We start from the raw sequence: 24,655 nt of genomic DNA on the forward strand, positions 1-24,655 counted from the left end.
TTGTAAAAAAAAAGTTCTTTGTGTTGGTTTCCACATTCCCTTTCCAGAGCCCAGACTTGGAGTGTGACATTCCCCATGCCATGCTTCACTTTCAGACATGTTTGGAATACAAAATTAATTCAGCACTCCTGAAGGGGTTTCCTTTAACCAGCCACACCCCTCTCTCCTCCTTCTCCTCCAAGCCTTTGATGAGCTGCTTCTCAGGTAGTATTTACACGGAGGAGAGCTGCTCAGCTGAGTGAGAATAAGGAAGTGAAGTTATGGGAGCATTGTCTTGTCTGCTCAGAAAACATACTGAATTGCAATGAATTTCCCCCCCAGCTTCCCTGTGAGAGGGCAGCCCTCCTTCCAAGAACATGTCAAGTGTAAGGCAGTTAGGCCTGGCCTGCCCCAAAGTGACTAGCAGTTCAAGTGAGGAGGGTCTGGCATCTCAGAGTTGGGAGCTAGATCTGGAAGTTTTCACAAACATGTTTTCCCCAACTACTACCCCTGCACATGAATATTCATAAACTGTTCAGGATGTTGTAGAGCTGCTGCTTCTTTCCTTTGTAATTATCAAAATCATAGTGATTTTCTTCTATCTTCTCAACTGAGCTCCAGAGACTTCTCCACGAAGTGCAGTTGAGTGCACTGAAGTAAACATGAGAATCAAGAGCAATATGAGGCAACATCTTGCATTTGGAAAAGACTGGCGTATAAATGCCTTTTGTTCCAATGAGAGTTTGGGTAGGAATTTAGGTCAGGTGAATTGGACGATGAAGGTGTGAGGTTGACTTATATCCCCTTCAAATCTGAAGCTCCATCCACATTAGGAAAGCAAAAGAGTTTGGCTTCATCAAGTAATTCTCTGAGATGAGCAGTCACAAGGAAGGGAGCTGTTCCAGAATGGGATTGCTACTGCTGCTGCCGCTGTTGCTGCTGCTTCTGCCTTATGTGGAATGTGGAGTGAAGGTGAAATGCCCCTTGACTCTGGAGAGAGATGAGCTAGACCCATTCAGTTATTCCAGACCAGGAGACCACCTCATTGGTGGGGTCATCTCTGCCACAATGGCTATATTTATTCCACACACTTTCAAGGAGTCTCCTTCTACCAGCTTTAAACTGTAAGTCATTTTATGGAATGGGGTTAGAGATGTTCCTTTTGCTACCAAATTCATGAGTCCCAATTCCCAGGCTCTCTCCTACTCAGAGGCCTGTGGCGAAAGGGCTTCATTCCTGGCTTCGTAAGTGGAAATGACCAGGGCACCTTCTGCATTGCTGCTCTTCGTTGTCCAGCCCCCTAAATTGCAATCAAATCTACTACAAACTTCAGCAACACGGTAGCCTGAAATATCTGAAGGAAACCGTTGTAAATATCTTCTAGATTTCCTCTATACTGAGCATTCAGTCTGATTATTTTTCTATTTACTTTCTATTGCGCATTTGTACTGATTATTTGCATCCAGCAACAAACCACAGGTAGGGAAGGTTTCAAAAGATATGTTCCAAAGGAACCCTCCAATCTTATGACACTACAAAGTAAAAATAGGAAAGCATGGAAATGGGGAAACTACAGAAAGGTCACCTTCATTTCTCTGGCAGACTTGCCCACCTCTGCTGCTTTTGCTAAGCAGAGATCTGTCCATGGATGGGCTCCTGTGGAAGGGGAAGGAGCTGAGTTTCCTCCTCCACCGCCACCAGAATTTCTGTCAGGAAGCTGTAAGTTGTAGTTCTGGAAACAGTTTGAGGAAAGGGTCAGAAAGCTCTTGGATTTCAAGGGAGATGTTGAAGGACCTGGGTCCCTACCTCCAAAAATGAATGGTGGAGCAAGATCAGCCAGAGGGCTAATGCTGTCAGATTTCTACTAAACGTCAGCCTGTGTGTATATATATATATATATATATATATATATATATATATATAGAGAGAGAGAGAGAGAGAGAGAGAGAGAGAGAGAGAGAGAGAGAGAGAAACAATTTGTTTTTTAAAAAGTAGCAAAATTCCAGGAATTTCCATTCAGGGAAGAAAACTTGGGTGCATCTGAAGCAACAATATGAATGCTATGAAGAGCAAGGCTGCTGTGAAAGGACATCACTCAGACACAGACTCAGCACCAGTGACTTTTCTTTTCATTTTTGCTTTTTAAAACTTGATGTTTTTGTTTTATTAACCTGGAAATTCTAGGGTGGGGTTAGTTGTGATTTTTATTGCTTTTACATAATTTTATACATTTTAACTTACAACATTTCAAAACATTAAAATAAAAGGTTCTTTCAAACCTTCGTCCCTCCTTCCATGGGCTCCTAGTCAAATAAATGTATTTTTAATCTCTTTCTGCCTCTTTTACCATTACCTATCTGTTATGTATCCATAGTTACCAAAGTTCGTTTCACATTACCAGTGTCATTGTATCCCTGCCAATGATTTTAACTGCTTGCAGTGGTCTTTTAATTTTATTGAAAATTTATTCCATTCTTTTAAGAAATACTTGATCTTCCTGCTTTCTGATCTTTCCCGTCAGTCTCGCCATTTCTGCGTACTCCATCAATTTAGTATGGCATTCTTCTCTGGTCAGCACGTCTCCCTCCTTCCATCTATGGGCTAGAAGCATTCTTGCTGCCGTCGTTGCAGACATAAAGAGTCTTTTATCTTCTTACAGTATCTCTTCACCTATTATACCTAACAGAAAAGCTTCTGGTTTTTTAACAAAGGTTCTTTTTAAACATTTTCTTTAACTCATTATGTATCATTTCGCAGTAAGCTTTTACCACCCCACAAGACCACCACATATGATAGAAGGTATCCTCTTTTCCTAAAAAAACTTTTATCTCCTATGGTTCTTTGAAAGTCTCTGCATGTCTGATTCCATCATGAAAAATTCCCTCTACCTTAGTTTTGTTTTCCAAGGGATAATGGGTATTATTGAACTAGGCATTCCCACCACTCAAGCATCATCAAGTGGGGATTGGCTGTCAAACTTCTGAATCTGGATCAGTGTTAGCATGATTAAATTCTAGAAATTGGATCCAGGACTTTATATTATCCTTAGAAGCTTGTCCAAAAAAAGCAAGAGTTGGAAGTGATATATTCACTGAATGCTGGAGGATAGGATCTGATATGTGCATTTTTGCAGGAAAGCAAGAACAAGGTACTGGCTGCCCCTGTCCTTCTTCTTTGCCATTCAAGACATTAACCAGAATCCCAGGCTCTTGCCCAACATCACTCTGGGCTACAATATCTATGAGACCTTTTTTCATGGAAGGATAACGTATGAAGCTTCAGTAGACCTGGTCTCTTCTAGGCAGGCGAATGTTCCAAACTACAACTGCGGAGGACAAAATAACTTGATTGCTGTTCTTGAAGGGGCTGACTCTGACTCTGAGAACTCCATCCAGATTTCAAGCATGTTGGGCATCTATAAAATGCCACAGGTAGGAATGGAGATGGTGGGATCATCTGACTGAGGTTCTCAGCCATGTAAGTGTTGTGTAGTGTCAACTCAGAATGAGGAAGACATAGGAAGTCAAGGGATTGAAGAAAGGAGATAAGGAATGGTCAGATGAATTGCTGTGCTCTTGTTGATACAACCTGTCTTTCCTCCCTTCCATTTGTGTCAAATATTGGTGTGTGTGTGTGTGTGTGTGTGTGTGTGTGTGTGTGTGCATATAAAATGGGAAGGAAGGGAACTTCACTTGTATTAGTGGCCATGCCAATAAAAATGGGATAAAGCAGCTAAGTTTCCCCTGAGAGAAACCGTGATATTTTGTTTATTAATTGAAAACATTTATAACTCACTCAATAAATAAAAAACCTTTTAGCAGTCCACAATATAAAACAGTAACAAAATTGTTGAAACATATGTATTGTATAATACGATTAAATTAGAAGGATAAAAGCATATTTAAAAAGATGAAAACAGGAACTGAGGGAATACATAAACATAAAAATGGGATCGAGTCTTATGTGCCAAGGAAAATTTGGGCAAAAAGTGTGTCTTTACAAAACAGATATATGTTATTGGGGGTAAGAATTATTTCAGCTTTGATCCCAAACATCGCAAGCCAACAGTTCTTCTTTTCTTGCCAGGTCAACTATGCTTTTGGTTCCCATGTTCTGAATGACAAGAGGCAGTTCCCCTTTTTCTATCGGACGGTCCCCAAAGAAGAGGCCGTTTACCCAGCGATTGTCAAGTTGCTCCATCACTTCAGATGGACGTTCATTGGTCTCATTGCTCCAGACACTGAAAATGGAGAGAAGTTCATGAAGACATTGACACCTGTGCTATTAGAGAGTGGAATTTGTGTTGCCATCTCACTAAGCATTCCACAATTGAATGGATTAAGTTTGAGACTCAAAATTCCTCAATTTGAAAGGTGGGGACAAGTCCATGTATTTTTTTATTATGTAGAAACTACTTATTTCTTGATGGGAATAAAACTTGCAGAATTAATATTTGAATTGCAGGGCAAATCCACTGCAGGGGAAGTCTTGATCACAACATCTATGTGGGATTTGAGTGTAGAATTAACCCACAGTCATTTCCACAGTATTCTTTCATTCTCTATTGGGACAAATAAATGGGCAAAATATGATAATATTGATGCCTTTTACTTTGCACTTCAGAAGTTTTGGGAGGAAGCTTTTACTTGTTCCTATACAGAGCATCCATTGTCAGTGAAAAGATGGACAAGATGCAGAGAAAGAGAAGAACTGGAGATGCTGCCCCAAGACCATCTGGAAAGACTCTTATCTCTAAACAGCTACAGGATTTACAGCACTGTCCAAGCTGTGGCCCGTTCCTTAAATGCTGCGTACTTGTCCAGATCAAAGTGGAGGTTGAAGGACAGTCTGGAAGTTCAAAGGTTGCAGCCATGGCAGGTATTTCCTTTCCCATCACTGACATCTCTGCCAAATATGACGGTCCAGAATTATCATCTTGGAGAAGGCCTGAGAACTTGGGGAATGTAGTGGGTGAAATTTATCAAACTGCTTTTTGAAGTGCCCTGAATTGTATCCTCTTTGTGCCCCCCCCCCCATACACAAAAGTCCCTCAGAGGACACTCCCCCTCTGGTAATGGACTCCAACCCCTCCCCTTTGGCTGCAGTGTCCCATTTGGAGCACGACCCCTAACCCCTAATCACTGCCAAACACAACAATCAGTTGTACAATTCCTGAATGGTTGCCTTGAAGATTGTCTGGGAATGTATTGGGGAGGTGAAGTTTTGAAAACCCCTTTGTGAAGTGCCCTGAATTGGATCCATTTACCTCCTCTCAGATGGTAGTTTCTCTGGTAACAGTTCCCATCACTGGCTGAACCTCCTCTTTGCCTTGAAGTGTGTTGCTGTAGCCTGTATTAAGTGCCTGAGTAAATAGTCTTCTCATTACAATATATATACATATATATATATATATATATATATATATATATGTGTGTGTGTGTGTGTGTGTGTGTGTGTGTGTGTGTGTGTATATATATATATGTTTTCGTAGATTTTCACGGGTACAGGAATGCAGGTTTTGGTGTCCTCGGGTGTCTTCCCGTGTAAAAGTTGGGGTGTCTAGGCGACGTTTCGACGAGGTCTCACTCGTCATCTTCGGGCTGGTGCTTTCGGCTTCTTGTTACTGGAACAGAGCGGGATCTCAGTGTTTGAGTTCCTATAAATACTGTAGAGGGGTGTGGTGTATTGCCTCAAAAGTTCTGGGCAGAGGGGAAGTTCCCAGGCTAGTGTTCTTTTCTTCTTTTGTTCCTTAATTACTTGAGGGATATCTTGAGTGATTTCTTGAGTGATATTCTGAGTACCACTTAGGTGGGTCATTAGGTGTGGATTAGTTGCTAAAGCCTTCGTGTCTTGACCTCTTGAATTTGTGAAGAGTTTTTCTGGGAAGATGCGTTCTGTGTGCCTCTGGATCTGGTGTCGGTTTTTGTGGGGAGGGCTAATTTCCAGATGTCTGGCAGGCGGGACGTGTCGTCACGCTTGTTCATGTTGTGAGGGTGTTTCTCTATCTCGATGGCTTCCATGATTATTCTCTTGTGATTATTCTCATGATTCTCATGATTATTCTCTTGTGGTGATGTTCCATGTTAAAGAGCAATTTGGAATCTGCAAAATTAATTTCGTGTCCTGTTTCTTTCATGTGTTGGAAAAGAGAGGAAGATTTTTCTTCTTTTTTGACGGCATTCTTGTGTTCTGCGATACGTGCATTTATTCTGCGATACGTGCATTATTTATTTATTTATAAATGCACGTATCGCAGAACACAAGAATGCCGTCAAAAAAGAAGAAAAATCTTCCTCTCTTTTCCAACACATGAAAGAAACAGGACACGAAATTAATTTTGCAGATTCCAAATTGCTCTTTAACATGGAACATCACCACAAGAGAATAATCATGGAAGCCATCGAGATAGAGAAACACCCTCACAACATGAACAAGCGTGACGACACGTCCCGCCTGCCAGACATCTGGAAATTAGCCCTCCCCACAAAAACCGACACCAGATCCAGAGGCACACAGAACGCCACCACCAATCAACCACACCAGACCCAAACCCAGACCCTCTCCACAGATAAATTACAGACACCATCCAGTAACCAAACCATAGTGGCACCTCCGGATGCTGCACCCCCCTGCAATCCCTACACAGATCTGGCTGGCACAGGGCACAAAACCACAGCTCGCCCCTATACACGAAGCCAAGCCAGAGCACAACTAAATGCAGTACAGCCATCTTCCCAGAAAAACTCTTCACAAATTCAAGAGGTCAAGACACGAAGGCTTTAGCAACTAATCCACACCTAATGACCCACCTAAGTGGTACTCAGAATATCACTCAAGAAATCACTCAAGATATCCCTCAAGTAATTAAGGAACAAAAGAAGAAAAGAACACTAGCCTGGGAACTTCCCCTCTGCCCAGAACTTTTGAGGCAATACACCACACCCCTCTACAGTATTTATAGGAACTCAAACACTGAGATCCCGCTCTGTTCCAGTAACAAGAAGCCGAAAGCACCAGCCTGAAGATGACGAGTGAGACCTCGTCGAAATGTCGCCTAGACACCCCAACTTTTACACGGGAAGACACCCGAGGACACCAAAACCTGCATATATATATATATATATATAATGATATTTATTAAGGTTTCAAAAGAATTACATGAATTAAAAAAAAGAAGAAAAAGAAAGACAAAAGTAAAAATAAAAGAAAAAATACAAAATACAAAAAAGATAAAAAACACTTTAAAAAATACATCAGTCTTTCCATACCTTACATTCATTTCCTTGTTTCCCTGACCTCCTCACACCTCCCTTTTTTGTATTCCAATTCAGTTAGTTAATTCAGCAATTTCTTTCCCTCTTTGTTTTTATCTTAGTCCTTTAACATAATATATTATAACTTTGGATTCTCACCTGTTAACAATCCATTTTTACATACACCTTTATAACATTGCTGCTTAAACCACTTAACTTCATTCTGACATCATTCTAACATTCATTAATTTTGCAATATTTCTGTAAATAGTCTTTAAATTTCTTCCAATCTTCTTCCACCGACTCTTCTCCCTGGTCTCGGATTCTGCCAGTCATTTCCGCCAATTCCATGTAGTCCATCACCTTCATCTGCCACTCTTCCAGAGTGGGTAGATCTTGTGTCTTCCAATACTTTGCAATAAGTATTCTTGCTGCTGTTGTGGCATACATAAAAAAGTTCTGTCCTTCTTTGGCACCATTTGGCCGACCATGCCCAGGAGAAAGGCCTCTGGTTTCTTCAGAAAGCTATATTTAAATACCCTTTTCATTTCATTATAAATCATCTCCCAGATAGCCTTAATCCTTGGGCACGTCCACCAAAGGTGAAAGAATGTACCTTCAGTTTCTTTACATTTCCAACATTTATTATCGGGCAAATGATAGATTTTTGCAAGCTTGACTGGTGTCATGTACCACCTGTATATCATTTTCATAATATTCTCTCTTAAGGCATTACATGCTGTGAATTTCATACCTGTGGTCCATAACTGTTCCCAGTCAGCCATCATTATGTTATGTCCAACATCTTCTGCCCATTTAATCATAGCAGATTTCACCGTTTCATCCTGTGTATCCCATTTCAACAGCAAGTTATACATCTTTGACAAAATCTTAGTTTTGGGTTCTAGCAGTTCTGTTTCTAATTTTGATTTTTCCACCTTTTTTAATTTCTCAAAACTCTGCAATTTCAGTCTATCTCCCTCTTGTTCCATTCTCATTACAATATATATATGGGGACATTCGTCATATTTGTGGCGTATTAGTTTTCTGATCCCATTAATATACATTAAAGTAAATTTTTATATACTGTATCTTGAAATTTTTTTTTAGACAGAGCAAATAATAACTGCAGTCATCATCTGAGGACTTTCTTCATGTGCCTCCTTCATGAGGAGTCTGGAGGGTGGCAACACAAGAATGTGCATTTTCTGCAGTAGCTCCCAGTTTGGAGAATGCTGTCTCCAGGAAGGTTTGTCTGGCACCTTAATTATACATCTTTTGGTACCAGATTGGAGTCACATGCAGCTCAGAACACAGAGGCAGGCAGTTCTTAACTATTTATTCAAGAAAACAGCATATGACTCAGCAACACTTCCCAAATGGTCTTTTCTTCTTTTTTATAGTTTTATTTATACTTTTCTAATTTATACATTTCATGAGTTTTACAATCATTTTAATATTGCAAAGTTGGACTTCCTCCCCCCTCTTTCTCCGGTTCCTTAAATTTACTTTTTTATATCATCTGCATATCCAAATTCATTAAATTTGCTCATTTAATTATCTACTTTAAATATATATTCTTATGAATCTGCAGGTTATTACAATAATCCTGTCAATGTTTTTAGATGTTTGCAATTAATCTGAAAATATTCAATAAACCATTTCAAAGTTCTTTTATAAAAAGTTTGTTATCATGATTTCTTATTTGTCTGGTAACTTTCGCCATTTCTGCATATTCCATTATATTTTGTATCCATTCTTCCTTTGCAGGGACTTCTGCTTCATTTCTTTTTTAGGAGAGTAACTGCTGTAGTTGCAGACATAAATCAGTTTCTGTACAATTTAGATACCTCTGTCCCTATCATTCCCAAACAGTCCTTGGGTTCTCCAGCAGCCTCCAGACCCCTCTCTTCTGCTTCAGTCTCAGTGTTTGAACTGCTCCCGTCACCAACTCCCCCTGCTCACTAAACCCTGTTGCCCCTTCACATTCCAGCCCCTCATCAAAATCTTCTTCAGTATCCCATCACCAATGCCCTGGCTCTGAGCCTTCCCATAGGGATTCCCTTGAGGGTTCGCTGCCTGGAGCTTCCCACAATTCCTCAGACTGCCCAACCAATCCCTGACACTCTGTTGCCAATCCCAAATGAGAACACATCCAAGCATGAAATGTTCAGAGTTGAATAGTCAGTGTTGTTTCCCCTGTTCTATATGTGGCTCTTTTCTCTGCCATTCTAGCTCCACCCTTTCCTGGGAGACGCCCAATTTTATAATTCTTCAATGGACGGAGTGTATTTGGATGAGAAGGGGGACCTGACAGCTGACTTGGACATTGTGAACTGGGTGGTGTTTCCCAATCAGTCCATCCTTAGAGAGAGGATTGGGAGCATCGAGAGACAGAGATCCCTGGACCTAAAGTGCAACATCGACCAGAATGCCACTGTGTCCCCCAAATGGCACAACCAGGTGGGGGAAATAACTTATTTTATTAGATTTCCCATCCGATAAGTTCCAATCATGTTGCCATGTTTTGTGTTGCATTGCCTTCAAATGCTGTTTGCATTTCTTGAAGATCCCTGTGGGTCCCTGTGAAATTCTGTATATGTGTGAATCAGCTACTATGGGAGTGCAATTTCAAGGTGGTTGCTTATTTTGGTAACTAGAAGACGTAGCCACTGGTTTTCCCCATCCCCTGCCATATTTAAATCATAAGAAATCTAAAATATGTAGGAGAATGTGGCTTATAGCAGCCTCAGTGCTGGCAATATTTCCTGAAATGCTCCTGTAAATCCATGTTCTATGGAACAACTTCCAGAAAAACGTTGAAAGATTTGTTTGCTAGAAGAGATGGCCTCCTAATCTGAAAGCTTTCAAGGAAATTTAACCATCCCTCAACTTTTGCACTTAGATCCTTTTCTAACCCTTTTAGTGAAAGAAAAAATATTTTTGGAAAACACTGTCCCAGCTCCAGTTCAAACACAGGTTGTAGGGAGAGGAACCACTTTACCAGTTAATTATTTTTTCTACCAGGGGCAGCTAATATCAGGACCTCCTTCCCCCAAATTCTATGTGGCACCTACCACCCCTTTTAAAAAAAAGCATTATTTCCTAAAATGGTTTTACGGTGTTCCTGTATGTCTTCTGCAATAATGCTGTGATGCTAAAATAATAATAATAATAATAATAATAATAATAATAATAATAATAATAATAATAATAATAATAATTTATTATTTATACCCCGTCCATCTGGCTGGGTTTCCCCAGCCACTCTGGGCGGCTTCCAAAAGAATATTAAAATACTGTGATACATCAAACATTAAAAGCTTCCCTAAACAGGGCTTTGTGATGCCTCCCTCCTGATCAAATATGTTTATATAAATATGGGGTTTTTTAACTAAATCTTATTATGAAATATAATGTAGTGGGAAATAGCTAATGGGACAACCTACTGGTGGCAGTAGGTTTGAAAGCTGTGGTTCTCAATCATGCCCACTTTGAAACTTTGGCCAAACCAACAGAAGGTTCCACTTGGGTCACTATGGCCCTCAAGTGAAAACAGTTCAGCTACCTCTGATTAATACAGTGATCATGACATTTTATGAGGGGAAGCTGAAACAGAGCTGAGCAACAGGGGAAGGGAAGTGGAAGAATCTTGGGTTTTGATCAAACAGGGAAACATTCTCATGAGAGGTTTTCCTGCAATCAAGCGGTATATAAATGTGGTCAAAGATAATTAATTGAGTAATACATGGTTATCATCCTGAACACATCAGTCTTAACACGTTTTCCTTGATGCCCCTTTATCCTTAGCCCCTGCCTACTTCCAGGTGTGTGGAAAGTTGCCAGCCTGGATTCTTCAAGGTAGTTCAGGAAGGAATGCTGCTCTGCTGCTATGACTGCGTTCCCTGTGCGGAAGGAACAATGGCCACTCAGGAAGGTGGGTGACACCAGCAGAAAGACCTGCCCTTGGGGAAGAGGACAAAGGACCTTTCTGGTGTCCAGAGTCTATTAAAGGGGAGTTTTTGAACTGATGCACTGCTACAACACAACTAGGCATTTTCCCCATTGGGTGTTCATATATGCTGTATTGACACATTGAATGACAATTAGAAGCCTACACAGAGTGGGAGAAAATCCTGAGATGTGGTAATTTGACAGCACTTTTACTGTTAGTCAAACTTGGCACAAGAGGCACCATGAACTCTGGGGTGATTATCAGACACAAATATTTTAGGACCCTAATCCTAACACTGACATCCTTTGAGGAAATGGGTCGCCATGGTTTATCATTATTTTATTCCTGTCAGAAATATTAGTGAGGGCCTCCTGCATTGTGGTTCCCTTAGTATGTGGAATCCTCTCCCCATTGTTTTTACCACCAATTGACGATATACCAGTTGCCTCAGGTTTTCCTGTCCCGTAATATCATTAATACCAATAAATGCCTCAGGTTTTCATTGTCCCTTAATATTATTAATACCAATAAATGCTCTCCCTGGTTATATGCAGTGATTTTTATTGAATATAGTTAGGTTTCCTCTTAGTGGGGGCCACTTTGGTATTACTTTTTGTTAATAAAAAGCAGTACAGTAAAGTTGATATTCCTTGTGTTCTTTCCAGATGCAGAGCATTGCACCAGGTGTCCAGAAGATCAGCATCCAAACAAGGACAGAGATCAATGTCTCCCCAAGACTATCACCTTCCTGGCATATGAAGAACCTTTAGGGATCTTCCTAGCTTCCTTTGCCCTAATCTTATCCTTAACAAAGTGTGTTGTGCTTGGAATATTCATTATATTCCGAGAAACTCCCATAGTCAAAGCCAACAATCGGAACCTCTCCTATATCCTCCTTGTTTCCCTCCTGCTTTCCTTTCTGTCCTCCTTCCTCTTCATTGGCAGGCCAAGGAAAGCCACCTGTCTTCTCCGACAAATAGCCTTCAGCATCATCTTCTCAGTTGCCATCTCTTCTGTGTTGGCAAAAACGATCACTGTGGTGCTAGCCTTCCTGGCCACAAAACCAGGAAACACAATGAGGAGATGGCTGGGGAAGAGTCTGGCCAACTCCATTGTCATTTCCTGTTCCAGTGTCCAAGTTGTCATCTGCACCATCTGGCTGGGAATCTCTCCACCCATCCCAGAGTCTGACATGAGCTCCCAGGCTGAAGAGATCATCCTACAGTGCAATGAAGGGTCTATTGCCATGTTTTACGCTGCCCTTGGCTACATGGGCTTCCTGGCCTCCATCTGCTTCACAGTGGCTTTCTTAGCTAGGAAGCTGCCTGGGGCCTTCAATGAAGCCAAGCTGATCACCTTCAGCATGCTGGTCTTCTGCAGTGTTTGGGTCTCCTTTGTGCCCTCCTATCTGAGCACAAAGGGGAAATACATGGTGGCTGTGCAGATCTTCTCTATCTTGGCTTCCAGTGCTGGGCTTCTGGGCTGCATCTTCTTTCCCAAGTGCTACATAATTGTACTCAGGCCTGATCTGAACACAAAGGAGCATCTGACAACAAAAGCTGGTTCTTAAATTACTGGTTTTTGACAACTGTTGTCCTGCACAGCAATGATGAAAAAGACATACTTGCCTTGCAAATGTAGCTTCTTAGATTTAAAGGCATGGCTCCTTTTCTGATGGTTACTTTTCAAACCTTTAAGAAGTGTCTAAATGTTTACATTTTATTTTTAATTGTGCTATTTTAACTTGGAAAGTTGAGTGTCTTCCTCTTAAAATTCATACTCTTTGGCACATTTGTTTAATATGAAAATTGATTAGGACTGCTAAAACAAATAGACTAAAAAAGTGGAATTCAGTAGTGAAATCTTTTGATTCAAGAACAGTTAACAGAGGCACGGATACATTATTTACAGAGATATATATAGCACAATGGGAGGGCTATTGGAGTGGGGAATAAACATGGCAGGAATAATTTATTCCCTATTGCAAAATGCCATTTAAAACATGTTAAACTTTGAGATATGGCTTGCTCTTCATTTTAGATAGAATTAATATCTGTATTTTCCTTCACAAACGTTATGGTAAGAAGACTTCTGTTTCAGTGTATCTGAAGAAGTGTGCATACACACATAAGCTTATACCAAGAACAAACTTAGTTGGTCTGTAAGGTGCTACTGGACAATTTTTTAATTTTTTAATGTAAAATTGAGTTATAATGGCTGGATTTTAATTAGAACATGAGAAGAAAATAACACTAAATCAAGCAGCACTGTAAAGTTTCTCGTGATAAGGATCACCTCAGATGCAGAAAAATAAACTGAATTTTCTTGTGAGAAATTCATGCATGAGATATTATTCACAGAACAATCAGTTACATTCCAAGCTGCAACAGGACACTTCTCTGAAGTCTCTCAGCCCCACTCACCTCACAGAGTGTTTGTTGTGGGGGAGGAAGGGAAAGGAGAATGTTGGCCGCTTTGAGACTCCTTCGGGTAGTGATAAAGCGGGATATCAAATCCAAACTCTTCTTCTCTTCTTATGCAACACATAAAAAGAAAGGCCTTTTAGAAGAAGGGGTGAAAGTCTGACTACCAACAGTCTAACTACCACACAAATATGTTGGGAGTCATTCTGCACTGAAACAGTAAAGATGTTTATACCTTTAAGAACAGTTTTTGTGAGCTCTGGGCTGATTGGCTACAGCTGGCCATGACTGCAAAAGGAGAAAAGCTGCAGTTGGAACTTTGCCTCCAGGAAAAACACCCACAAGCTTTGCTGTTTGTTGTTTTGAAATAAAACCTTTATTTGATTTGGTTTTACACCGGTCTCATGGTGTCACAGTCTTCTGTTCATCTGCCATCAGTGGGAAATCCCCCTCTAACAAAATAAGTGTCACTGGTTCTTTGAAACCCAAATATGGATTTGCAGCCATGCCTCCATTAAATATTATGTGACAGAAAATAAGATTGCGTGGCGATTGCCGCCCCCTCCCACAGATGGAGTAAATAAAGACACCGGACACCAGAATTTAGGTTAATGGGCAAAAATGGCCACAACTTTATTGATTACAGGTAAGAGCGGTATTGGCCTTAGGCATTGGCCCTAACAGACTATCCGGTCTAACCGGGAAGGGTTAAGCACCAACAGGGGGAGCCCCTGAGATGCACATCCCTAGGCGCTCCCCGAGGGGTTACTGCTCGGGAGTGCGCTTTAGGCCCTAGCCTCCGTAGGTTTCGGACGAGGCGACGCCCCCCCCGGAGTCCTTTAACAAACTACCCTTCAAGATTTGGGGGAGGTGATAGCTTTCCTCCCCCCCCCGACTTCATTTGCATAACAATACCCCTGCCAATGCCTAACCACCAAAACCAAGGAGTTGTGAAGTTTTGCTATGAGGTAGGCGAAAAAACCAAGTGGCTTCAAAATACAGCCAATTAGCCAAATGGAAAAACTCCTACCAGTCCCCTTCCAGCGACCAGCCGAAGCCCATAGCAAAGTCCGAATGCAAACCTAGAGGGCGGGTGGGTGGGAAACCGCAGCTGCTGTAGGAAAGAAAAGGGGCGAGCCAGGGCTGCCCCAACCTTAAGAGGACCTAGTAAGCCCGCCCCTAGCGCCAGCCGATTGGCTGGTGCTGAGGGTGATGAATATTAATGAGACTGGGGAATCCCTGAGTGCCGCGGGGCTGGCGCCAGCCCCGTGAGATTGTAGACAGGGGAGTGAGCTCGCAACCCCCCCCCCTCTTTAGGTCGGGAGTGGCTTTGTGTAAACGTATTCATAGTGAACCTCTGGAAAATATGAGAAAGCATAAAGACTAGTATGGTTGGTCAATAAAATAGCGGGATGAGCCTGTGATGAAACAATGTAAAATGCTATGCCCAAAAAACGTATAGCCATTGCAGAACTATTATGAATTCATTTTCAACATTCATGATTTCTGTGACAGGAAGAAAGATTTAAATTTAAGAAGCTACATTTGCAAGGCAAGTATGTCTTTTTAATCATTGCTGTGGTGGACAACAAGAGTAATTTAAGAATCAGCTTTTGTTGTCAGATGCTCCTTTGTGTTCAGATCAGGCCTGACTATAATTATGTAGCACTTGGGAAAGAAGATGCAGCCCAGAAGCCCAGCACTGGAAGCCAAGATAGAGAAGATCTGCACGGCTACCATGTATTTCCCCTTGGTGCTCAGATAGGAGGGCACAAAGGAGACCCAAACACTGCAGAAGACCAGCATGCTGAAGGTGATCAGCTTTGCTTCATTGAAGGCCCCAGGCAACTTCCTAGCTAAGAAAGCCACTGTGAAGCAGATGGAGGCCAGGAAGCCCATGTAGCCAAGGGCAGCGTAAAACATGGCAATAGACCCTTCATTGCACTGTAGGATGATCTCTCCAGCCTGGGAGCTCATGTCAGACTCTGGGAAGGGTGGAGAGATTCCCAGCCAGATGATGCAGATGGCAACTTGGACACTGGAACAGGAAATGACAATGGAGCTGGCCAGACTCTTCCCCAGCCATCTCCTCATTGCGTTTCCTGGTTTTGTGGCCAGGAAGGCCAGCACCACAGTGATGGTTTTTGCCAACACAGAAGAGATGGCAACTGAGAAGATGATGCTGAAGGCCATTTGTCGGAGAAGACAGGTGGCTTTCCTTGGCCTGCCAATGAAGAGGAAGGAGGACAGAAAGGAAAGCAGGAGGGAAACAAGGAGGATATAAGAGAGGTCCCTGTTATTGGCTTTGACTATGGGAGTTTCCTTGTACTTAATGAGGATTCCTAACACAAAGCCTGCCATTAGGGATAGAAAGATGGCCAAGGAAGACAGGAGAACCCCCAAATGTTCTTCATAAGCCAGGAAGGTGATATTCTTGGGGAGACATTGATCTCTGGCCTTGTTTGGATGTTGATCTTCTGGACACCTGGTGCAACGTTCAGCATCTGGAAAAAACAAGCATAATATCAACCATATATCCTCTACCCTGCATTTGCAGACAGTGATACCAAAGTAGTTCCCACTAGAAGAACATATAAATATATCCAATAAAAATAATTGTATATGACTCAGGACATCAGGAATCAATATAAATAATGTCAATGATAATGGACTACTTGAGGCAGCTTGTATGCCATCCATTGGTGGGGATGCCACAATAGGGGGAGCATGGCCTAAGGGTCATCTAATCCACCCCCTTGCAACGCACAAATCTTTACTAAAGCATCCAGGGCAGAGGCCATCCAACATCTGCTTAATAACCTCCAAGGGAGGAGAGTCCATCATTTTCAGAGGGAGTTTTTCCTGATGTTTAGTCAGTATCTCCTTTCTTGTAACTTGAAGACATTGGTTCAGGTGCTACCCACTGGAACAGGAGAAAACAATGTGACAGCCCTTTAGATATTTGAAGATGGCTATAACAGGCTTCCTGTTTCTTGGGCGCCAGGGGATGGTTGTCTCTCCCAACACCACAGAGGAAGACAGATGGAGATAATCAGAGAATGATGGCTGAATTGCATTTTCTGCTTTCCTCTTCAGTTGAAAGAGGAACCTTGCTCTCACCCGCAGCTTGCCTGGCAGTCTGGCACTTGCTTCCCCATGGAATGCAAAGACAGGCAAAGGCACTGGGTTTATGGAGCAACCCGGCTGCCGTGACCCCCCAATCCTGTTCCTGGAAGCACAGGTTATCCTGCTAAAGGGCTTTTTTAATTGGAGTACAAGTGATAAAGGAAGAAAATGGAATGTAAATATGGAATGTAACAAAACTGGGGCTGCGTGTGTGGGAGAAAGGAACTGAGAGGGAAAGGGTGGGAATGCTATACTTTGAAAATATGGAGAAAAGTCCTCCCTAACCTCCATTTTCCACCAAGGAATGTGTTTGATATAAGGACAACTGGCCACAAATGAGCGACAGGGAAGAAAGGAGTCTGCCAGCTCCAGGAATAGAAGCTTTTGGATTAACTATTTGCAGTCTGGATTCAGACCATTCTTCCTAGGCTGGAAAATGGTTAAGCTGGCTTGTTTACTGGAAGCCAAATCATGGGATGAAGTGATGCAGTGACTTTTAGAAACTGTGATATAACCTCTTCTCCCGAGGGATGATGGGAACTATCAACAGTTGTAGGAATGAAGAATATAACACCATATATGGACAGGAAAACATCATAGAAAACAAACTGTCCCACACAGGAAGGAACAGGGATTACAGTTAGAGTTCCTCACTTGAAACTTTAAATTACCTAATATACCAACATGAATGAAATCACAAGATTATAGCTGTTATATAAGGGATTATTATTTCTGAATGTAATGTAATGGATATTATTAAGCTTTTGGAACACATTAAAAAGGTGGAAAAATGAAGCCATCAATTCTAGCACGCGGAAGGCCAGTTTGATTAAATTGTATAATTTGAGATTGGAATCATTGGCATTAATAATTGTATTAATTTGATGAAATTGGTATTCTTTTAATGATGCTGCTATTGGAACGATATTGAAAAATCAATAAAGACATATTTTAAAAAGAAGAAGATGGCAATCACATCTCCTTTCACTTTCCTCTTATCCAGGTTAAACAGACCCAACTCCCTCAACCGTTCCTTTCCAGAGCCTTTATTGTCTGGGTCGGCCTACTCTGCACATGTTCCTGCTTCTCCATATCCTTTTTATATTTTAACACCCAGAACTGGACACAATATTCCAGGTTGGGTCTGACCAAGGTAGAATGGACCATTGCTATTATTTTCCTTGATCTGGACACTAGACTTCTGTTGATGCAGTCTAGAACAGCATGAGCTGTTTTTGCTTATGCATCACACTGCTGACTTCTGTTAACACTTCTCCAATCTGTATTGGAGTTATCATCCGTTCTAAATTTTCCTCTGTATATCAGAATGAAGCGATTTCCTCTTCCCCAAGGGCAGCCCTTTCTGCTGGCGTCACCCACCTTCCTGAGTGGAGATGGTCCCTTCTGCACAGGGAACGCAATCATAGCAGCAGAGTGGCATTCCTTCCTGAACACGTTTGACCAATCCAGGGCTGCAACTTTCCACACACTTGGAAGGAGGCAAGGTCTAAGCAGCAAAGAAATTGTGTTAGGCCCCTATTTTTTTCCCCTATGGAAATGAGACAGAGGCTTGGGAAGGCCCAGGATTCTCACGTGGACCTTGCAACTAAGCATAAGGCTGAAAAGACCATAGCAATTGGGTAGTTGTTGGAGGTCCAGGTGGCCCAAGTGGTACTGAATGTGCATTTCTAGCTTTGGCCGGTTGGCTAGCCTAGGATGTTCCTGGTTAGGATTAGGCTGCTCTCAGTTATCCATGCTCTGCTAACCTTCTGGTTCTACTATTGTGGGGCTACTCATGAAGAAAATCTGGAAGCTGCAGCTGGTGTGAAGTGAAGCAGCCAGGCTGCACAGTGTCAGGGCAGCCAAGTGGGATAGATGAAGAAATGTGGGAAATGGCTCACTATCGCAGTCTTTCATGCACACCAGGATGGAATGCAAACAGGATTTTGCCCAGTTTTAGTTATCTTCATACTAGGATGGGCAAGGTGAGAAATATGCAGGACTTCTTCATTTCAAAGCCCTTTCCCTTCTCTATGAAGAAGAATACTATTGAAACCCCCAAATTTCCCAGTAGGCAGTTGGCTCTGTTAGTCAGTTGGCACTACAATCTCCAACAGAACTTATCCAGAATACTCAAGGACCAACATACAGACGCTTAAGGACAGTTATACCCTTCCAGTTCAATTGTTCCTTGCTCTTATTGTGGGTTTCTGGTCATCACAAACACTCTTTTCCAACAATACAAGAGACGACCCTACACATGGACATCACCAGATGGGCAACATCGAAATCAGATTGATTATATTCTCTGCAGCCAAAGATGGAGAAGCTCTATACAGTCAGCAAAAACAAGACCTGGAGCTGACTGTGGCTCAGATCATCAGCTTCTTATAGCAAAATTCAAGCTTAAACTGAAGAAAGTAGGAAAATCCACTGGGCCGGTAAGATACAATCTAAGTCAAATCCCTTATGAATACACAGTGGAAGTGAGGAACAGGTTTAAGGATTTAGATTTGGTGGACAGAGTGCCTGAAGAACTATGGATGGAGGCTCGTAACATTATACAGCAGGCAGCAATTAAAACCATCCCAATGAAAAGGAAATGCAAGAAAGCAAAGTGGCTGTCCAACGAGGCCTTACAAATAGTGAGAGGGAGAAGGCAAGCAAAATGCGAGGGAGATAGTGAAAGATACAGAAAATTGAATGCAGATTTCCAAAAAATAGCAAGGAGAGACAAGAAGGCCTTCTTAAACGAGCAATGCAAAGAAATAGAGGAAAACAATAGAATGGGAAAAACCAGAGATCTGTTCCAGAAAATTGGAGATATGAAAGGAACATTTCGTACAAAGATTTCCATAATAAAAGACAAAAGTGGAAAGGACCTAACAGAAGCAGAAGACATCAAGAAGAGGTGGCAAGAATACACAGAGGAACTATACCAGAAAGAAATGGATGTCTCGTATACCCCAGGTAGTGTGGTTGCTGACCTTGAGCCAGACATCCTGGAGAGTGAAGTCAAATGGGCCTTAGAAAGCACTGCTAATAACAAGGCCAGTGGAAGTGATGGTATTCCAGCTGAACTATTTATAATTTTAAAAGATGGTGCTGTTAAGGTGCTGCACTCAATATGCCAGCAAATTTGGAAAACTCAGCAGTGGCCAGAGGATTGGAGAAGATCAGTCTACATCCCAATCCCAAAGAAGGGAAGTGCCAAAGAATGCTCCAACTACCGCACAATTGCACTCATTTCACACGCTAGCAAGGTTATGCTTAAAATTCTACAAGGCAGGCTTAAGCAGTATGTGGACCGAGAACTCCCAGAAGTGCAAGCTGGATTTTGAAGGGGCAGAGGAACCAGAGACCAAATTGCAAACATGTGCTGGATTATGGAGAAAGCTACAGAGTTCCAGAAAGACATCTACTTCTGCTTCATTGACTATGCAAAAGCCTTTGACTGTGTCGACCACAGCAAACTATGGCAAGTTCTTAAAGAAATGGGAGTGCCTGATCACCTCATCTGTCTCCTGAGAAATCTCTATGTGGGACAAGAAGCTGCAGTTAGAACTGGATATGGAACAACTGATTGGTTCAAAATTGGGAAAGGAGTACGGCAAGGCTGTATATTGTCTCCCTGCTTATTTAACTTATATGCAGAATTCATCATGCGAAAGGCTGGGCTGGATGAATCGCCGGAAGAAATATCAACAACCTCAGATATGCAGATGACACAACCTTGATGGGAGAAAGTGAGGAGGAATTAAAGAACCTTTTAATGAGGGTGAAAGAGGAGAGCGCAAAATATGGTCTGAAGCTCAACATAAAAAAAACCAAGATCATGGCCACTGGTCCCATCAGCTCCTGGCAAATAGAAGGGGAAGAAATGGAGGCAGTAAGATATTTTACTTTCTTGGGCTCCTTGATCACTGCAGATGGTGACAGCAGTCATGAAATTAAAAGACGCCTGCTTCTTGGGAGAAAGGCGATTGCAAACCTAGACAGCATCCTAAAAAGCAGAGACATCACCTTACCAACAAAGGTCCGTATAGTTAAAGCCATGGTTTTCCCAGTAGTGATGTATGGAAGTGAGAGCTGGACCATAAAGAAGGCTGATCGCCGAAGAATTGATGCTTTTGAATTATGGTGCTGGAGGAGACTCTTGAGAGTCCCATGGACTGCAAGAAGATCAAACGTATCCATTCTTAAGGAAATCAGCCCTGAGTGCTCACTGGAAGGACAGATCGTGAAGCTGAGGCTCCAATACTTTGGCCACCTCATGAGAAGAGAAGACTCCCTGGAAAAGACCCTGATGTTGGGAAAGATGGAGGGCACAAGGAGAAGGGGACGACAGAGGACGAGATGGTTGGACAGTGTTCTCGAAGCTACAAACATGAGTCTGACCAAACTGTGGGAGGCAGTGGAAGACAGGAGTGCCTGGCGTGCTCTGGTCCAGGGGGTCACGAAGAGTCGGACACGACTAAACGACTAAGCAACAACAGACTGTCAAAATACTGAATGTTGATGCTGACAGGCTAAACCTCTCTTTAGTGTGAGTATGAATGCATGTGGGTTCATGACAATTTAAATATGGTAATGAAAAAACGTGGCCACCTCATCCAATTACTAAAATAAGCAACCCCCTGGAAATTGCACTCCAGAACAGTTGACTCCTACATACGCACAGCTCGACAGAGATTCCATGCTAGGTTGCCAAAATGTTCAAAGCTGATGTTGACAGGCATTTGAAGGCAGCCCCACACGCAGCAGGAGACCATGATTAGAGATAAGATAAAATGCAATAGACGGTATCTCCCACCTTTTTGAGCCTTTTGGGCAACACATCTGCATCAATGGCGCATTTTAGGTCTGAGGATCCCTGACTCTTGATGCTCCCGAACCTCACTCTAAGGTAGGTCCGATTGGGAAACAGCACCCAGTTCACGATGTCCCAGTCGGCTCCCACTTCCCCGTTCTCATCCAAATTCACTCCGTCCATGGAAGAATTGTAAAACTGGGCATTTCCCAGGAAAGGGTGGAGCTAGAATGGCAGAGAAAAGGGCAGTGTTTGGAATACGGGAAACAACAATGGCTACCCAACTCTGACCTTTCAATTCCTGGCTCTCCTCTGACTTGGATCTGGGTGCAGACTCAAGTAGCTTTGAGTGTGGGCTACACTGAAATTTATAGGGACGTGGGTGGCACTGTGGTCTAAACCACTGAGCCTCTTAGACTTACCAGTTGGAAGGTTGGGCGGTTCAAATCCCTGCAGCTCTGTCCCAGCTCCTGCCACCCTAGCAGTTCAAAAGCACGCTGGTACAAGTAGATAAATAGGTACCACTGTGGTGGGAAAATAAACAGTGTTTCCGTGTGCTCTGGTTTCCGTCACGGTGCCCCATTGCACCAGAAGCGTTTTAGTCCTGCTGGCCACATGACCTGGAAAGCTGTCTGTGGACAAACGCCTGCTCCCTCGGCCCAAAAGCGAAAGGAGCACCACAACCATATAGTCGCCTTTGACTAGACTTAACTGTCCAGAGGTCTTTTACCTTCAGCTTTTTACATGGAAATTTATGCAGGGTATATTTGCTTAGGGACGCAGTTCGAAAGCACGTCAAAGTGCAAGTAGATAAATAGGTACTGCTCTGGCGGGAAGGTAAAAGGTGTTTCCATGCGCTACTCTGGTTTGCCAGAAGCAGCTTAGTCATGCTGGCCACATGACACGAAAAAACTGTCTGCAAATAAATGTCGGCTCCCTTGGCCAGTAAAGCGAGATGAGCGCCGCAACCCCAGAGTCATTCACGACTGGACTTAACTGTCAGGGGTCCTTTATCTTTACCTAGAGACTAGGAGCTTGGAGGATGAGGAAATGGGGGGAACAAGCAGGTGCCCCAGCACAGAGCACAGACAGGAATCAGACATGGCAGCCTCACCACAGAGTCCATCAGCCCACCCCCTGTCCCAAAACAAGGTGTCTGATGCATATCACAGAGCAGGGAGCCAGGCAGAAAGAGAAAGGGTCCCTAGGGGCTCCCCATAGACAGAGGGAGGTGCCTGACACAGAGGGAATGTGGGGAAGTGGGAGGTGTAAGACATCTGAGCAACTGTTTGCTAAAGTGGAGCATCTCTCAGAAGTCTCTGCTTGTTCTCTGCTCTGCTTCCTTAATAAAACGACTGGTGTTGCCTGCAGCTCCCCCATCAACCATCCAAGGCCCCCAAAGGAGCCACAGCTCACTGGTTGAAAACCGCTGCCATATGGGGAGAGGGAGCCTGCAACACCATCTCTCTTGCCAAAGGGAATTCTTACATTGGGGGTTAGGGGTCGTGCTCCAAATGGGACACTGCGGCCAAAGGGGAGGGGTTGGAGTCCATTACCAGAGGGGCAGTGTCCTCTGAGGGACTTTTGTGTATGGGGGGCACATAGAGGATACAATTCAGAGCACTTCAAAAAGCAGTTTGATAAATTTCACCCACTACATTCCCCAAGTTCTCAGACCTTCCCCAATATGATAATTCTGGACTGTCATATTTGGCAGAGATGTCAGTGATGGGAAGGGAAATACCTGCCATGGCTGTAGGCTTTGAACTTCCAGACTGTCCTTCAACCTCCACTTAGATCTGGAGGAATATGCAACATGTAAGGAATGGGCCACAGCATGGACTGTGTTGTAAATCCTGTGACTGTCTGAAGAGAGGATTCTTTCCAGATCATCTTGAGGAAGCATCTTCAGATCTTCTCTCTCTCTGCATCTTGTCCGGCCTTTCACTGACAATGCATGCTTTACATAGGAACAATGGAAGCTATCCTCCCAAAACTTCTTGATAGCAAAGAAAAAGCGATTAAAGTCATCAGGTTGTGCCCAATTATTTTTCACAAGAAAAAAAGAAAAAATACCTTGGATGTGCTGGTAATTTAAACCACTGTACTTTAGGGTTATGGAGATGTCCCACATCGCTGTTGTGATCAAGACTTTTCCTGCAGTGGATTTTTTAAAAACATCGATCAACTCTTTCACAATTTTGAGCCCCGCTGTTAAATAAATGCTTTCTACATAGTAAAGAAATGCATTGACTTGTCCCCACTCAATGAATTGAGATCTACTGTAGATCAATGTGTTAATGCCTAGTTTTAGGATGAAGCCTTCTGAGAAGGCAACGCAAATGCCACTCTTTATGAGCAGAGGCGTCAAGGTCTTCACGAATCTCTCTCCGTTGTCGGTGTCTTGAGTCAGAAGACCAATGAATGTCCAGTTGAAGTGAAGGAGCAGCTTGACAATTCCGGGGTACAGGGCATCTTCTTGGGGGACCATCCTGTAGAAAAAGGGAAACTCCCTCTTGTCATTCAGATCTCGGGAAACAAAAGCATAATTGACCTGGCAAGAAGAGGAAGATTGTTAGATTGTTTTTATTTTGGATCAAAGCTGCAATATTTGGATCAAACGAATAACAAATAATTTTATTGTGAAGATAAATATTTTCCCCTGGGCTTTCCTTGACACATAACATTGGACTCTGTTTCTGTCTCTAGAAATATTTTAAAGCAGTTTTTCAAATTTGTTAATATACTACTGTTTTCCTCATTTTCTTTTGCATATCTTGCATCATTGATGTGTTACTATTTTTGCTGTACACCACAACAAGATTTTTAAACTCTAAGGTGGGTTGTAAATGTTTTGAATTAATAAACAAAATACAATTTGCTCAGAAAAAAATGTTTCCACTTACTCCAATTTCTAGTAGCATGGCTACCAGCATAATGGGCGTGAAGTGCATAGAATCAGCATTTGACACACACGGAAGGAAAGTAAAGGTGGTATGAAAACAGGCTAGACCCCTCTCCATTCTTACCTGTGGGATTTTATAGATGCCCAACATGGTGGAAATCAGGATGGAGTTTTGAGAGTCAGAGTCAGCCCCTTCAAGAACAG

At 42.6% G+C, this 24,655-nt stretch overlaps 2 protein-coding genes across 2 annotated transcripts; one reads left to right on the forward strand and one right to left on the reverse strand.

Annotated features, from left to right (window-relative positions):
• Window positions 1–885: 885 nt before the first annotated feature.
• LOC310700959 (vomeronasal type-2 receptor 26-like) lies at window positions 886–12,863 on the forward strand (the record flags this gene model as incomplete). Its single annotated transcript, XM_083490916.1, has 4 exons — window positions 886–1,103; window positions 3,113–3,410; window positions 11,043–11,169; window positions 11,853–12,863. 4 exons carry the CDS (start codon window positions 886–888, stop codon window positions 12,755–12,757), a joined length of 1,548 nt encoding a protein of 515 aa, XP_083347042.1. The 3' UTR covers window positions 12,758–12,863.
• A 2,313-nt stretch (window positions 12,864–15,176) lies between these two features.
• Window positions 15,177–23,452, reverse strand: LOC310700960 (vomeronasal type-2 receptor 26-like; the record flags this gene model as incomplete). Its single annotated transcript, XM_083490917.1, has 4 exons — window positions 15,177–16,114; window positions 18,117–18,243; window positions 21,550–21,771; window positions 23,291–23,452. The coding sequence occupies 4 exons, from the start codon at window positions 23,450–23,452 to the stop codon at window positions 15,210–15,212; spliced, it is 1,416 nt and encodes a 471-aa protein (XP_083347043.1). The 3' UTR covers window positions 15,177–15,209.
• Between the last annotated feature and the right edge of the window lie 1,203 nt (window positions 23,453–24,655).

The sequence above is a fragment of the Podarcis liolepis genome (genome assembly GCF_965112155.1).
Source record: "Podarcis liolepis genome assembly, chromosome: 2".
Classification (NCBI taxonomy): Eukaryota; Metazoa; Chordata; class Lepidosauria; order Squamata; family Lacertidae; genus Podarcis; species Podarcis liolepis.